Source organism: Epinephelus fuscoguttatus, linkage group LG7, assembly GCF_011397635.1.
Source record: "Epinephelus fuscoguttatus linkage group LG7, E.fuscoguttatus.final_Chr_v1".
Lineage (NCBI taxonomy): Eukaryota > Metazoa > Chordata > Actinopteri > Perciformes > Serranidae > Epinephelus > Epinephelus fuscoguttatus.
The window spans coordinates 43,810,969-43,826,664 of record NC_064758.1 but is presented as its reverse complement, the minus strand read 5'-3'; the positions used below and the strand labels follow the sequence as shown (position 1 = coordinate 43,826,664).

General features: G+C 40.1%; 1 protein-coding gene across 1 annotated transcript; it reads right to left on the bottom strand.

Annotated features, from left to right (window-relative positions):
• Positions 1-3,420: 3,420 nt before the first annotated feature.
• LOC125892272 (macrophage mannose receptor 1-like) lies at positions 3,421-14,109 on the bottom strand. Its single transcript, XM_049582194.1, has 6 exons — positions 13,972-14,109; positions 12,214-12,392; positions 6,913-7,138; positions 5,962-6,303; positions 5,093-5,187; positions 3,421-4,671 (listed from the first exon to the last, which is right to left on the bottom strand). The coding sequence occupies exons 1-6, from the start codon at positions 14,000-14,002 to the stop codon at positions 4,543-4,545; spliced, it is 1,002 nt and encodes a 333-aa protein (XP_049438151.1). The 5' UTR covers positions 14,003-14,109; the 3' UTR covers positions 3,421-4,542.
• Positions 14,110-15,696: the final 1,587 nt, after the last annotated feature.

Below are 15,696 nucleotides of genomic sequence, written 5' to 3'. Positions count from 1 at the left end.
TGCATTCAGCTAAAAATATGTCAAAAAGGATTTGCAAATCATTGTACTCTGTTTTTATTTACATTTAATACAGTGTCCCAGATGTACTTCAGATGATGCCTCAGTTTAAAAAAAAGGATGACATTTCAAATTATAAAATCACAGAGTCACATAAATATCACACACAACCTACATCACACCTGGAATACACACAATAGAGTGTATACAGTAACAGTACACAATATCACAATAAAAACACTGCAGTAAAGTAAAACAAAAAATGTCTCCTCAACCATAGCTTATTATCCAAACTACATGTCTTTTATATATCTTCCTGAAACCAAACTTTTGTTCGGTATGCATTTGTAATTAGTTTTCCGAGCTATTTAGGCAGTAGGACCAGATAATTATACATAACTCAACAGTGTCAGCCATAATTAAGTCCCAGTGTCTTCAAACAAGTACTTCCTAAATAACAGCGTCTTAGCTTATTACTGTTGCTAAAATTGGTCAGATTTGTTGCCATATCAAACATAAACATTATTAATCATAAATAAACCCGTTTCAAACATAACGTGATCAGGTTTTGGACCTTGGGATCAGCTGCAGACTGACCGTGCAGAGATGACTGCCATCTTGTTTTTACATGGATTAGTGTATCGTGCTCTCACTACCACATGATGGCACACATAGTGTCCACGAACGAGGACAACAGGTCTGAGTTAAGTAGAATGAAGAATAATGTCAAGTAAACCCAAAATGTGACGTCCTCATATGAGGACAAACAACAAACATTTAGGTTACAACTCACCTATGAAGCCTTGGTTTAATCCACCTAACGATAACAGTCTGACAAAAATGGTCCTCAAACGTTAGCAAAGGTCCAGATGATCCAAACCCAGTAAGTTATTCAGTCCAAACACATTATTAAATTCATGAAAAGCCATGGACTCCCACTGCATCCTTTCAAATGCTCTAATCTCTCCAAAATGGCCGCTGCACTCTGACCTTTTAATTGACACCTCATGTGACCCAAAGGGAGCTTTCATGCCCTGCCCGCAGCCTACAATAGCCAATGAGAGCATGGGTTCTAAGGAAGGCCCCGCCCCTCTTTATGTGGGGAGAAATCCAGCCAATAGCAAGTGGTTGTGTCTATGACTGACGCTTCATATAGCCAGTTAAATACCAAGCAGGACAATGTGCAGCTTGAGAGTTTTTTTTCCCCCAACATAGACCATTTCAATATATATGATTATAATATAAATAAATAATAAACAAATGTTTTTTTCGTTGTTGTTTTTTTTTTTTTTTTTACAATAAAATCTTGAATAGACTTTTTTTTTTTCTTTTGGAAAACCATCTGGACACAACCTCAGAAACAGGGAAGGGGCTTCAGAGGCATGAAGCCTCACAGCTGATGGATCAGCTGATAGATCACATGGCTCCTTTCTATTCAACCAGTTGGAAAAAAAGTTAAAAAAAACCCTGACTCATGCACACCTTTGAAGAGTCTCCTGAACAGGTGCGTATAGGAAAAACTTCAGCAGGTCAAGAAAGAAAAAAGATTCCGCACACTGTTGTCAAACTTGCAAAACATTTAATGGGACAAGGCAGCTACGTTTCGGTCATTACAACCTTCGTCAGGCAGAGTTCAACCAGTTGGCAGATCTCATTCAGAGCGTCCTATTTAAACTGCTCTGGCCTGCCGACTGTTGCTGCTTCCTCTGCAAGCCACATGACAACCTGCCTCCACCAGAGCTACTGGACTGATTCAAAAGATTGATCCAGGCCATGTTTGTTAATAACAATCATACAGTCTCAGTTGTGATTAAAACTGAATTAAAACAAAGGTTTGGGAAGTGATGGTTACAGTGTATGAGGGGCTTCTGGTAGATGTGGCGTGGGGTCTGCAGTGCATAATGTGGCCTGTGGATATTGTGTGTGACAGTAAATAAGACAAAAAGATTTGTTTGCGTATATGACACATTACTAGTTGATTACACATCAGATGGAAACAGGTACAGAAGTTTGTAGTTTGATCTGAACAGATTTTTAGAGAGTAGGCTCTATTGTACGTCAACTGTCTTAAAGCTGCGTACATTTTGCACTGTAGGCCATACGTCACAATGCGCTTAAATATTCACTCCCAGCACACAATGTTGATGTTGATGAGTTCACTCAGTAAAACATTTAAAGATGCCGAGCTTTTGACCCTGAACACCGTCCAGGCACTGATTTGTTTCTTCCAACTTAAAAGCCTCTGCACCAAACTGCCTTCAGAAAACCTGTCATTTAAACCTGCTCTTCTTTTTGCAAAACTTCACCTGGGGAAATCTGGGAATCTTGTGAACGGTTTTGGTGCTCTGATGGTTTGAGCGTCTTCATTCTGATGTGGGAGAATATCCAGAAAATCCAAGTGTTAAAAATCATTAAAACATGAAATGATGGAACTCTTTCATTTGTTGTCGTTAGGCCCCGATCACACAGAAAGTGATTTGCCTTGTTGTTTGTTCAATTGAATGCCACGAGTAAAAAATGCTTGTTACGTCACTTGCTGTGTCACTCTGCAGTTACACCTCCAAAACACTAGTCGATTTCTGTGAAGTGCTGTAAAGTTCAGTTGATTCAAAACACACATTAAACACACATTAAACACACATTAAAATGCTTAATAGAGACAATTTCAAACACAAATCAGCTTCACTATAACTCGCAGCATTCACAGACAAACACTTGTCTTTATCTGGACACATTTTCCCCACAAATACAACATGCTAATATAATTAGCACAAGCTTTGGCATTTTACATTGTATAAATTAGCCTAGCAGCTAGTGGACTTTTCCTCTACTCATATGAAGCCAGAATAAATCACACAAGACTTCAAATGCCAATTTGTGGAGGCTTTATTGTCTTCACAATTTATTGTTTCTTATCTGTGAAATGAAAATAAATAAAACCTCCTGAGATGAAAAGTGTGTACATAATCAACAGGATGCATCATACGCTGACTGTATCATTAGAGACGTTCAGATCCACCCTCCATTCCAATGGACGGATATTTAAAATAAGAAATTCGGAGTAAAAGCTGAAAATCTTTTCTATGATTTTTGACATGTATGTTAATATAACATCTCATGTTTACTATAAACACAGTTAAACACCAATTATGAACTTTAACAATATGATTAATAGACTGAAGCGTCCCTCGCACTTCCTCCTTGCTTCACAGTCGGCCATGCTTGTTCAAAAAGGGGGCGTGGCTCTAGTGCAGTCCACTTTAGATGAGACACACTTTGGTTTATAGACATCCAATCAAATGAGTCTGTGAACTTGGGTGGAGTCACATGACAGTAATCATAGATCTACACATCCTAGAAAAGTGACATCCATTGGAATAGACAGGGAATCTGAACAGGTTAATTTACCACAACACAAGCAGATAAATTCTGATGTCTTATTTTAATCAACCAACAGCTTAAGATATTAAGTTTATATATGACAAAGAAAAACATCACATCTTTATATCTGAGAAGCTGAAACCAACAAAGAAGACGTTACAGTAACATTAAAAGTGACTTTGGTAACTTTTGGGGAAAATGCTTAAAGGTTGCATCCATGATAAGGTGACAGCATGAGAATAATACATATCATTATTTTCTCTATAACTTGTTTGTATATGTTTGACACATCACAGGGAGACAACAACACATTTCTGGATGCAACATTATTCTCAAATTAAGACATTTTTCCTCATAAAAATACATTTTAAAGGATTTAACAAAACATTAAAGGCTCTTTTTTAAGGTGTTTTTTTTCATTGGAGTTGCCTTCAGTTGAATCCTATTTTATCTCATCTGATAGTATCTTAATATTTACAAAATCATATCGTGTACTACCTTATCTAAAACTATTATATGTATAAAATGCCACAAATAAGAGAAATATGTTTGTCAATGTTTGGACAGGTCACCAGACTATCACAGGGCTGACGCATAGAGACAGACAGGGAGAACATGCACAGAGGGCTCCCCCACCCCAGGGTTCAAACCAGGAACCCTCTTGCTGTGAGGCAACAATGCTAACCGCTGCACCACTGTGCCATCCTAAAGAGAAAAAATACATTTTAAAGATATCGCAAAACATCAGAGCTCATCTTTTTTAAAGGTGTTTGTTTTTGTTTCCTTGAGTCAAATCTTATTATAAAGTATCTTAACTTATTTTATCTCACAGTATTTGAAGTGAAAAATGTCAGGAAATAGTGAAAAAGGCTGAAATAATTTCCAACAGCCCAAACACATAAAGACTAATGTCTTGTTATAATTGACCAACAGTTTAAGATATTGAATTTGTGATAATTTATGACAAAGAAAATCATCAAGTCTTATATTTGAGAAGCTGGAACCAGCTAACAAAATGACTAAAAGGATAAAGTGATTGTTGAAATAGTTGCGACTGATGGATTAATCAGCTAATTGTTGCAGATCTATTCTGACCCATTACATGAAGACTTTAAGGAAAGAAATGCACTTTTCTCTGATGAAACCAAACACAACAATTCAGCCTTAAAGCTCATCCTTTTTGGTCTTCTTCTTCTTCTTCTCTTCCTTGTGGAAGACTTTTCCATCTGGCTGCTTCCTCCAGCTCAGTTTGATGTTGTCACCCAGCCCCTGGTCCTTCAGCTTCTGTTTGAGCTGAGACACAAAACTCCTCATCATTCTCATCACTCACATACACAGATTACATTCTGCATTCTTATTTATATTGGACTCATCTGGAAGCTCTATTTTAGGAGCACTCTGCTTCATATATAACATACTAACACACTCTTTACTTCTGCACATATGGATTGGCACAATGCTCAAGTCATGTCCTGTATGTGACCAAAGTATTGTAATGTATATCATGTATATAGCTTCTGAATGTCATTTATTAAATCTTCTTATTTTACTGTATTTATGATTTTAAATAGCTCTTTATCTGTTTCCTCCTCAGTCTGTTTCTTGTACTGCTGCAATGTGGATTTCCTCTCTGGGGATCAATAAAGTTGTATTTTTTTATTTGCTTTTAGAGTCAATTGATTGGTTTTGAATCAAATTAGAAAACATGATTTACCTTCTTCGAGGTGTCCTCCATCACAGCAGGGTCATTCGGATCCAGAGAGGAGTCCTGTGTGTGAAACTTCAGTCTGATCACTTGTTTTGTCGTAGCTGTGGAAACATTTGAGAATTTCATCAGTTGAAACACTAACAGGGAAAATGTGGTAGTTACATCCTCCATCTGTTGCATGTTTTCAGCATTAAGTCGACACAAACTGATCATCTGCAGCTGATCACCACTGCTGCTCACTTTACAAACAACTCCATAAAAATGATCAGCATCATGAGGGTTAAAATTTATTGTCCGGGACTTGATCACAACAACAATCTGTCCTTTAACGCTGAGAAAACAAAAGAGCTCATCACTGACTTCAGAAAAATGAAAACTGTTCAGCCACCTGTTGACATAAACAACACCCCTGTTGAAATTGTTAACAGCTTCAAGTTCTTAGGCATCCAGATCACCAGCTCCCTCTCCAGGTCTCTGAACACCAGGTGTGTCATCAAAACAGAGACTTGACTTTCTGAGGTGTGTGAGGAAACACAGCATGTCAACAAAAACCCTCATCTACTTCTACCAGTCCAAAATAGGAAGCACCTTGACTGGATGCATACTGGTATGGTTTGGCAGCATAACAGCACAGGATCATAAACACCTGATGAGGATGGTGAAAATAGCGTCAATAATCATAGGATCACCATTACATCAGATACAGGACATGTACACCACCTGCTGGAGGAAGAAAGCACTTTGTATTTTAAAGGACACGAGTCACCCAGCACACAGCCTTTTCTCTTATCTTCACTCAGGGAAGCATCTGCAGAGCATCAGAGCTCCAACCTCCCGCCTCACAGATAGTTTTTACCCCCAGGTAAAGAACTCACGTGTGCTGTAGCAAATGAACGCTCTCCTGATACCACAGGACAAGTCCCCCCATTGTCCAGAGTAGATGAACATGTGAACCACACAATGCTCAGTCCCTCCTTTGTTATCAGGTTCCCACTGTACCCAGGGCCTAAATGAGGAGCTACTTCCATCCGACCACTTCCAGGAGTCTCTGAAGAGGCCGATCCAGACACGTTCTCCTGCAGGTATCAGCTCCTGTACCTTCTGGTTCTCTGTCATGTTCCTCACACTGGTCAGGTCTGTGTAGTTTACTCTGCAGTGGCTCTGGGCCTCAGTCCATGTCATGGATTTGTTGATGAGGATAAATGTCACATCCGACCCTGAAAATAGAGCACAGTGAGGCGCTGTGTAGAGGCACCGTAACATACAGCCTCCCATCCATGCCTCTCTGTGGTACTTTTCAAACCATTATATAATATTGATAAACTAATGAATATGTAATAATAACAAAGTAAAACATTATCATCTTAACAAATAAAATACATTAATAACAGTATTTCTGAACCATCTCTCTACATTCATAAAAACGTCCTTAAAATCACCAAAAATAGACACATACAATATATTGTTTTTTAAATACGGATATTTTTGTCGTTATTACACACACACACACACACACACACACACACACACACACACACACACACACACTGTGTTCACGTGAACATACAAGTGTGCAGTCTGTCCATATCAGCCCTCTGTGATGTCATCAGGAGACACACTGAGCTGTTTTACTGTTTCCATTTGTTCTGTCTTATTCTCAGCCTGTCAGTCACCTTTAAAGCACTTTGAACTGCTCTCACCTGTATGAAAGGTGCTACAAATAAAGTTGGTTTGATGGATTGACTGATACTACAGAGGCCCAAATAATGAAAACAAAGAGGCAAAGAGAAGCAGAGAAGGAAAACTTCACTAGTTCATATTCTCACCTCTGACATATGAGCAGACGACCTTAAGGCTGTTACTACACAGGAGGCTGTTCCATAGTCCATCCTCATCCATCGCTGTGCAGTGTGCTGCACTGTTAATATTGCTTGGTTCTCCAGCCCTCCATCGTCTGAACTCTGTCTCCCCGTGTTTGTAGAAAGTTGTGTCTGACAGTGACCACCTCCAGCTGTACGTGTCTCTGTACAGTCCAATCCAGGTTTCTTCATACTAATATTTGACAGTGAGATAAAGAATTAGAGCTCGCTCTAGCTTTTGTTCAAGGCAACATTTTTACATAAACTTGCCATTAACAGTCTTGATGCTGCCTGTCAGTCTGATCCTCCACCACTTTATTACAGGATTTTACAGCTGAGAGATTCAATGTGTAAAACTCTTAAAGGACAGGTTCACAAAATTGAAGTCTGTCTTCAAACAACATTCAGGAGCTCATATGAACAGTGAAACAAGTTTTGCCTCCTGTAATCATTCCTGCTGTTCATACTGGACATTAAGAGATCCCCTCATATTGGACTTTCAGTGTAAGTGATGTTGTAGCAACTTGAAATATAATAACAGCCCATAATGAAATGATTTAAATGTAATAATCAGCACATAATGTAAGAAAAACATTAGCACATAACATGATAACAGTTTTGTAATAACACTGGTGTCATATGAAATTAGAAGAGTTTCTTTGCTCTAAGAAAACAAGGAGAGTACTCTTTGTTTTTTTTTAAATTATTACACCATACACTGAACTAATTACAGGTACATTATTCAAGAATATTCTACCCATTAATATGTTTATATAAGTGTATAATCGCTATAAAATAAAATTCGTTTGGTTTTCGTAGCCTTATAATTATGCTTTTACATACATATACAGTACAGGCCAAAAGTTTGGACACACCTTCTCATTCAATGCGTTTTCTTTATTTTCATGACTATTTACATTGTAGATTCTCACTGAAGGCATCAAAACTATGAATGAACACATGTGGAGTTATGTACTTAACAAAAAAAGGTGAAATAACTGAAAACATGTTTTATATTCTAGTTTCTTCAAAATAGCCACCCTTTGCTCTGATTACTGCTTTGCACACTCTTGGCATTCTCTCCATGAGCTTCAAGAGGTAGTCACCTGAAATGGTTTCCACTTCACAGGTGTGCCTTATCAGGGTTAATTAGTGGAATTTCTTGCTTTATCAATGGGGTTGGGACCATCAGTTGTGTTGTGCAGAAGTCAGGTTAATACACAGCCGACAGCCCTATTGGACAACTGTTAAAATTCATATTATGGCAAGAACCAATCAGCTAACTAAAGAAAAACGAGTGGCCATCATTACTTTAAGAAATGAAGGTCAGTCAGTCCGGAAAATTGCAAAAACTTTAAATGTGTCCCCAAGTGGAGTCGCAAAAACCATCAAGCGCTACAACCAAACTGGCACACATGAGGACCGACCCAGGAAAGGAAGACCAAGAGTCACCTCTGCTTCTGAGGATAAGTTCATCCGAGTCACCAGCCTCAGAAATCGCAAGTTAACAGCAGCTCAGATCAGAGACCAGATGAATGCCACACAGAGTTCTAGCAGCAGACCCATCTCTAGAACAACTGTTAAGAGGAGACTGCGCGAATCAGGCCTTCATGGTCAAATAGCTGCTAGGAAACCACTGCTAAGGAGAGGCAACAAGCAGAAGAGATTTGTTTGGGCCAAGAAACACAAGGTATGGACATTAGACCAGTGGAAATCTGTGCTTTGGTCTGATGAGTCCAAATTTGAGATCTTTGGTTCCAACCGCCGTGTCTTTGTGAGACGCAGAAAAGGTGAACGGATGGATTCCACATGCCTGGTTCCCACTGTGAAGCATGGAGGAGGAGGTGTGATGGTGTGGGGTGTTTTGCTGGTGACACTGTTGGGGATTTATTCAAAATTGAAGGCACACTGAACCAGCATGGCTACCACAGCATCCTGCAGCGACATGCCATCCCATCCGGTTTGCGTTTAGTTGGACGATCATTTATTTTTCAACAGGACAATGACCCCAAACACACCTCCAGGCTGTGTAAGGGCTATTTGACCAAGAAGGAGAGTGATGGAGTGCTGCGGCAGATGACCTGGCCTCCACAGTCACCGGACCTGAACCCAATGGAGATGGTTTGGGGTGAGCTGGACCGCAGAGTGAAGGCAAAGGGGCCAACAAGTGCTAAACACCTCTGGGAACTCCTTCAAGACTGTTGGAAAACCATTTCAGGTGACTACCTCTTGAAGCTCATGGAGAGAATGCCAAGAGTGTGCAAAGCAGTAATCAGAGCAAAGGGTGGCTATTTTGAAGAAACTAGAATATAAAACATGTTTTCAGTTATTTCACCTTTTTAAGTACATAACTCCACATGTGTTCATTCATAGTTTTGATGCCTTCAGTGAGAATCTACAATGTAAATAGTCATGAAAATAAAGAAAACGCATTGAATGAGAAGGTGTGTCCAAACTTTTGGCCTGTACTGTATACATATATATATATATATATATATATATATATATATACATATATATATATGGCTCTCCTCTCAAGATGGCGGCCTCTCTAAAGCAAGGGGCTTGCTTTAGAGAGGTCGCCATCTTGCGCTGCCATGTATGTACGGCAGACCGAGCGGACAATCCAGCCAGCCAGAGAACATGTTTCGCATGTATAAATAAACCAACGAAGACAGCGGAAGGAAGAAGGAGGAGGAAACAGCAGAGTGTTAGTAGTTCGTCGATAGAGAGTAGTGAAAAGTTTTTTTAGTTATAAAGTTTGCGAATGGACCACACTTACCACGCAACAGGAGAGAATGAACCCGAACCGTGATCTGCGAGGAAAAGAAGACGCAACTTCACTCCTTGTGATGCACTCTCTGCGGCGCTTTTCCTCCTGATGATATATCTCCCCAACGATGGTAGCAGTAGCACCGAATCCCATTCTGTGCAGCAAAATGGGAGCGGAGGATTCAGCCTCTCTTCTCGTCCGCTCAGCGGTGTGTCTGTTACGCTAGAAGAGTCAGAGTTTGGGACGGAGTCTTTTACCCCCTGGAGTGTTACCGGAGTTTCTGGAGTGCTCAAATAAACGGGCCTTTTTCCCGAACGCTCCTCTGGTCTCCTGCTTGTGAGTGATTCATTACAATATCGTAACATAGTTTAGATTTCTAAATAAACATTCAACTCATCGCTAGATAGACCTACTCCTGAAAAACTTGTGTCTGCACAAGGCTGTTTGTCCCTACGAGGCCACCGTCATTTACTCGACGGGAGGGGCGAGCGAGTGAGCCCTGCAATCTAGAATTTGACCACTGATGTCACTGTTTTCAACGGTTTTCAACCCATTTTACACAGTGGCCCTTTAAGCACTCAGGATTTTCGTACATTATATGCTGATTGTTACATTTTGAGCTCAACAGGGAAATGGTGGGTGTTTCTCAAAGTCAAGGATCCTTTGTTGGTAGGATGAGTCCTTCCAAGGAGGGATCCTCCACAGGCAAGGCAAGAGTCCTTCCTAGCATTCAGTGGACACACATTGAAACAGGCTAACAAGTGTCCCCAGGTGTTTGTCACTAACCCTCAGCAGACTGAGAGGTTTCTGGGTACTGTGATTATTTTGGCACTCTCTAATGTTGTTGTACCATTTTAATAAATGTAGCAGTATTTTCAGAGTCACGCAACTTTTAGGGAGAATATATTTCTGGATCATACTGAAGAGTAAAGAGGGATTTATACTTGTGCGGAGGTGTGTCTGTGTCACTCTGCAGTTACACCTTCAAAACACTAGTTGGCGGCGGAGGTTTCTGTGCAGTGCTGTAAAGTCATGAAACGATTTCAAACACAAGAACACAAATCAGCTTCACTATAACTCGCAGCATTCACAGACAAACACTTGTCTTTATCTGGAAACATTTTCCCACAATACATGTTAACATTATTAGCACAAGCCTGTGGCATTTTACATTGTATAAATTAGCATAGCGGCGAGCTGAAAATCTCCTCTGCACATATGAAGCCAGGATAAATCACACACAGGACTTAAAATGCTAATTTATTCATTTGTTGTTTCTTTGCTGTGAAATTAAAGTAAACTGAGGGAAATGGTTTCACTTTACAGAAATAGACAGGAGGTCTGCGTCCTGTGGTGTGTAGTAACATTTCTGGGGAGGTGTACGTCAGGCGATGGCGTAGGCTCCATGTCGACGCAGAGCCTACGCCATCGCTACGGCGTCGATTCAATGCAGAAATATAAATTCCACCTAAGTGGAGTAATGAAGTAAAGACAACAGCTGACAAAAGTTCTGAATGATCATTTACAGTATGAACACAGACTCACACACAGAATCACACTGTGATTCCAAAGTGTTCCATATTTTATGTGTGTGTCACCACACACTCCGCTACAGTAATATGAACAGATTTGATATGAAAGAGCTGACCTGCTGCCTGTACATGATACTGCTGTGTAACCTTTTGGAATATGTTCACCTCAAAACAAATGAGTGATGCTTTGACCTGCAGGATATTCCAGTGTCTTTACTGTGGCCGTTGTCACCGCCATTGCCCCAAAAAACACACTCCAACTGAAGCTGACAGAATGAGAGCAGTTATCATGTCGTTATCATGTGAATAGAAGAGGGGAGGTGGACACTTAGCGCTCCATCTCTGCTGTAAATAATTCTTTTAAAAACTTTCATGTTTTATCTAAATCATGTTATTATAAAAATCTCATTACATTGGAAAGTGTAAATTAGGAGGTTTCTGTCAATATTTTCTTTTCACGCTTGTATGATAAAAACTCCTGAAGATATTAATCCAAATAAATGACATATTTATCTAAATCCTGTCGAGCTCTGCTGGCGCAGGTTTCATCAAAGAGGCCCCGCCTTCACCTCCAGCGAATCCTTTGCAAAGCATTGTGGGGATTTTATACCTGCTCAGGATAAACACATGCAAGAAAGAAGGACTCAGTGAACTTCAGAAGGATCCTTGACATTGGAACAGTCCTTCAGCGGGGTTGATGACGTAGCGTCCTTGAAATTCGGCTGTTTGAGGATCCTTCCCTGACTTTGAGAAACACCCACTGTCTGCTCAAACACCATGAGGGAAGTTTATACTAAAAACACTTTATACTTCTACTCTACTACATTTTACAGGAGATATTTACTATAGTTACTATGTAGGATCAGATTTGAATACTTTCAAACCACCTGTCACTGACACACTTATCAAAATGACTTTGAAATGAAAGGCAGAGAAAAGTGAACTCAAATAGCTGTAACATACTGTGTCAGTCAGTTTGCTTGTATCTGTCATGTTGATCAGGGTCATCACGTCCTCCATGTTGTCGACAGTAGCCAGGTCTGTGTATTTCTCTCTGCAGTAACTTTGTGCTTCAGTCCAGTTCTTCAGGTCATAAACAACATGGTACTGACGTTCAGCATGTGATGAGACAGCACACAGCCCTGTAGTGACACACATGCATAGTGATCAGATTCAGACTACAGATAACTTTTTATATCTCTTTACTTTTGTTACATTTCAGTGTTCGCCATGAGCCTCAGCATGTCACTGTTGTGAAATAAAACAACGATAAAAACATCTAAATACAGCCTGACTAACGTAGGCAATAACCCACTATTGAGCTTAACAACAAGTAAGCCAGTCTGGCGCACAATCACACCGTGTCCCTCCAACTTTCTGGCAGATTCAGGTTCACTGACAGTCTGGTGCGAGTGGAGACAGACGCTCAACTGCTTTCCTTCTTCCACGTCTTCATAACCCAAAACTTAACTTAAAATAATGTTTGTGTCTCTCACATCACGGCACTGATAATTTTTTTTAAAAGAAATCTGACATGTGGTTTGGTGCTGCAGGAACACTGTGTGTGCAAAGAGCTGCAGCCACTGCACGATGCGATTCCTTCGGAATATTTTACAATTACAATTTATTTATTAAAGGTAGGGACAGTACATATTAATGAACATAGTACAGTAGTACATGTAAAAATGCCAGATTGTAGCCCACAGCTAATTTCAATCTGTCGTCCCTAAGCAGGTTGTTGTTACATTAGTTAACACGTAAATTACAAATTTTAAGGCGGTGGATTATATCTAAAAAATGTGATTTTAATTTTATGAACCAACAGTGAATATAGCAAACGTGAACCGGACCACAGGTTAAGTTAAAGGGTTCTGATGGGTAGGTAACAAAAGAAATGTAGAATAGAAATATGTTTGTAAGAGGCTAAATTAAATGTCAATAAACCAAACTCCCCCCCCAGAACACTCTTCCTCCTCCTCAGCACTGAAATCTAAGAAATTGTCCTCAGAGTGTGTCTGTGTGTCAGAGCAGCATCAAGGCATTTGCGTCATAAATTGATGCAGAAAACTTCTCCAGAAAAAAGGAAATTAAGTGTTTGATGCTGAAAAGGGCCCACACCCCCTCACTTAGTATGTGTCCCCACCCATGTTCAGACGAACATGTCTGACTGTATGACTGTGAGGATATTGAAATAAATAGTCTCAATAAATGAGTAAAAGATGTGCTGCTGTGTGTAATTTAAGGGGTGCCCTTTAGTGTTTGAGCACCAGACTTCAAAAATGTATTCAAATGTAAAACATATAATCAAACACTGAAATATAACTGACTTTGTTAAGAAGAGGGTTATGATAGTTTAATAAATCATGTTTACACTCTCTAAGCATTCATTTCTATGGGCTGTTCCACAGTGGTACAGTGTTGTCTGAGGGAAACGTTCAGACATTAGTATTGTATTCAATTTAATTACAATTCTAAACAGTAAGACTTTAAAAACATTTCTTATCACAGTTCTGTGTTGCGTTAAGGTAACGTACCCATAAGTGTAAGCCTATAATAATATTTCTTGAAAATGTCTTTAAATTATGTTTACTTGGTCTATTTCATTTAGAAAAAAACAAATCAAACTTTTGTTTTCCCCAACTGGCATCATAATGTGTACCACACAGGGATATATCAAAGTGCTGTAACAGAAGAATAAACATTGATAAAACAAACACTGACCTGCTGTGATGAGCAGAAGAACTGTGTCCATCTTGTTCGCTCTCAGTTTGTTGAATGCGTGACTTCAGACTTGCAGCTGTTGAAATAGCTCCTGATGTTCAACACAAACGCCTCACAGTACCTCACTATCATTTTAAGGTCATGCAAAGTGTTCTGACGCAACAATTATTTACATAATAGGCAATAAACTCAGCCGTTTTCCTTGTTTTCAAAGACATGTCTGACAGGCCTGCCATGTTGTTGGACTACAGCCACAAACAAACAGTGACCACACTCTGTAGTGAATGATCATTAGTCATTTAAAGGCAGTGACATTTCCATTACATTATAAAGATTCATTCTACAATGGATCCACTTTTTCATACTTTCAAACATTTGGCAGGAGTGTTGTGCTGTACAAAGACAAAGTGTGTTACAAACTACATATTCTGTCAAAACTGAGTTAAGACCAGAATCTCACTTCTTGGCTTCTCCCGTGGTGAAACAACCTTTAACATGGCCTTCTTCACATGAAAAACATCTTTTAAAAAATAAGCAAAACACCTTTTTACTATATATGATAAAAGAGGGTTCCTAGTATGAATCCACGGTGGGGATTCGAACCCTGGGTCCTTCTGTGCAGAGTCTGACCTCCCTGTGTCAGCGTGGGTTTCCTCCAGGTGCTCCAGCTTCCTCCCACAGTCCAAAGACATGCAGGTTAATCGGTGACTCTAAATTGTCCGTAGGTGTGAATGTGAGTGTGAATGGTTGTCTGTCTCTATGTGTCAGCCCTGTGATAGTCTGGTGACCTGTCCAGGGTGTACCCTGCCTCTCGCCCAGTGTCAGCTGGGATAGGCTCCAGCACCATGGCGACCCCTAACAAGATAAGTGGTTACAGAAAATGAGTAAATGAGTGCATAATAATAATAATAATAATAATAATAATATAATAACTTTATTTATATAGCACCTTTAAAAACAAAAGTTTACAAAGTGCTTTGACAAACAAAGCAAACGCAGGATATCTATAGCAACAGAGGCCTATAGTTTGGCACACCGTGCGCCTGGTGCAGCTACTCCTCTTTCCCACCTCCGTCCCTCCTACCTGCGCAAGTCGGAAAGAGGGAGGAGAGAAGGCGTGGAGTGGGTTTTACACACATCACACCAATCAAATGAGCCCCTCTCCTCGCCCTTAAATGCGCCACGCGAAAGCGTAATGAGAGTTTACTCAATTTGCCATGGCAGAAGAGAGCAGCAGCGTCAGACGGCCAAACTTCTCCCAGGAGGAAACTGATGTTTTGGTCCAGGAGGTCCAAGCTCGCAGTGTCCGAATATACGGAACTGCGAGCAGACCTCCACGGGCTGATGATGCAAAGGTAGCCTGGGAGGAGGTCACCACAATTGCAAATCAATGTTGCCTTTCTCTCCTGCGCGTGCGCTCTCTCTTTCTCTCTCGCAGTCTCACTCTGTTTCTTTTCTTTTGACTTTTCTAAGATGACAGATGCTGAATATATACTCCCTATCTGATGCTGTGGCTGTTTGTGCTTGGCTGAGAGGGATGTGAACTCGTTCGTTTGCAGCTGTGTTAATCAAATCAGGTTGGGTTTCCATTACGCGTGCCAAACGTGCCAAACGGTGCCAATCCCCTTTGATCTGACATCAGATGTGACAGGACAGTCGGTATAGAGATACATTTATGTGCTGATTGCAGATAGTTGCATTGAATAATGTTTTTTGGGTATTTAT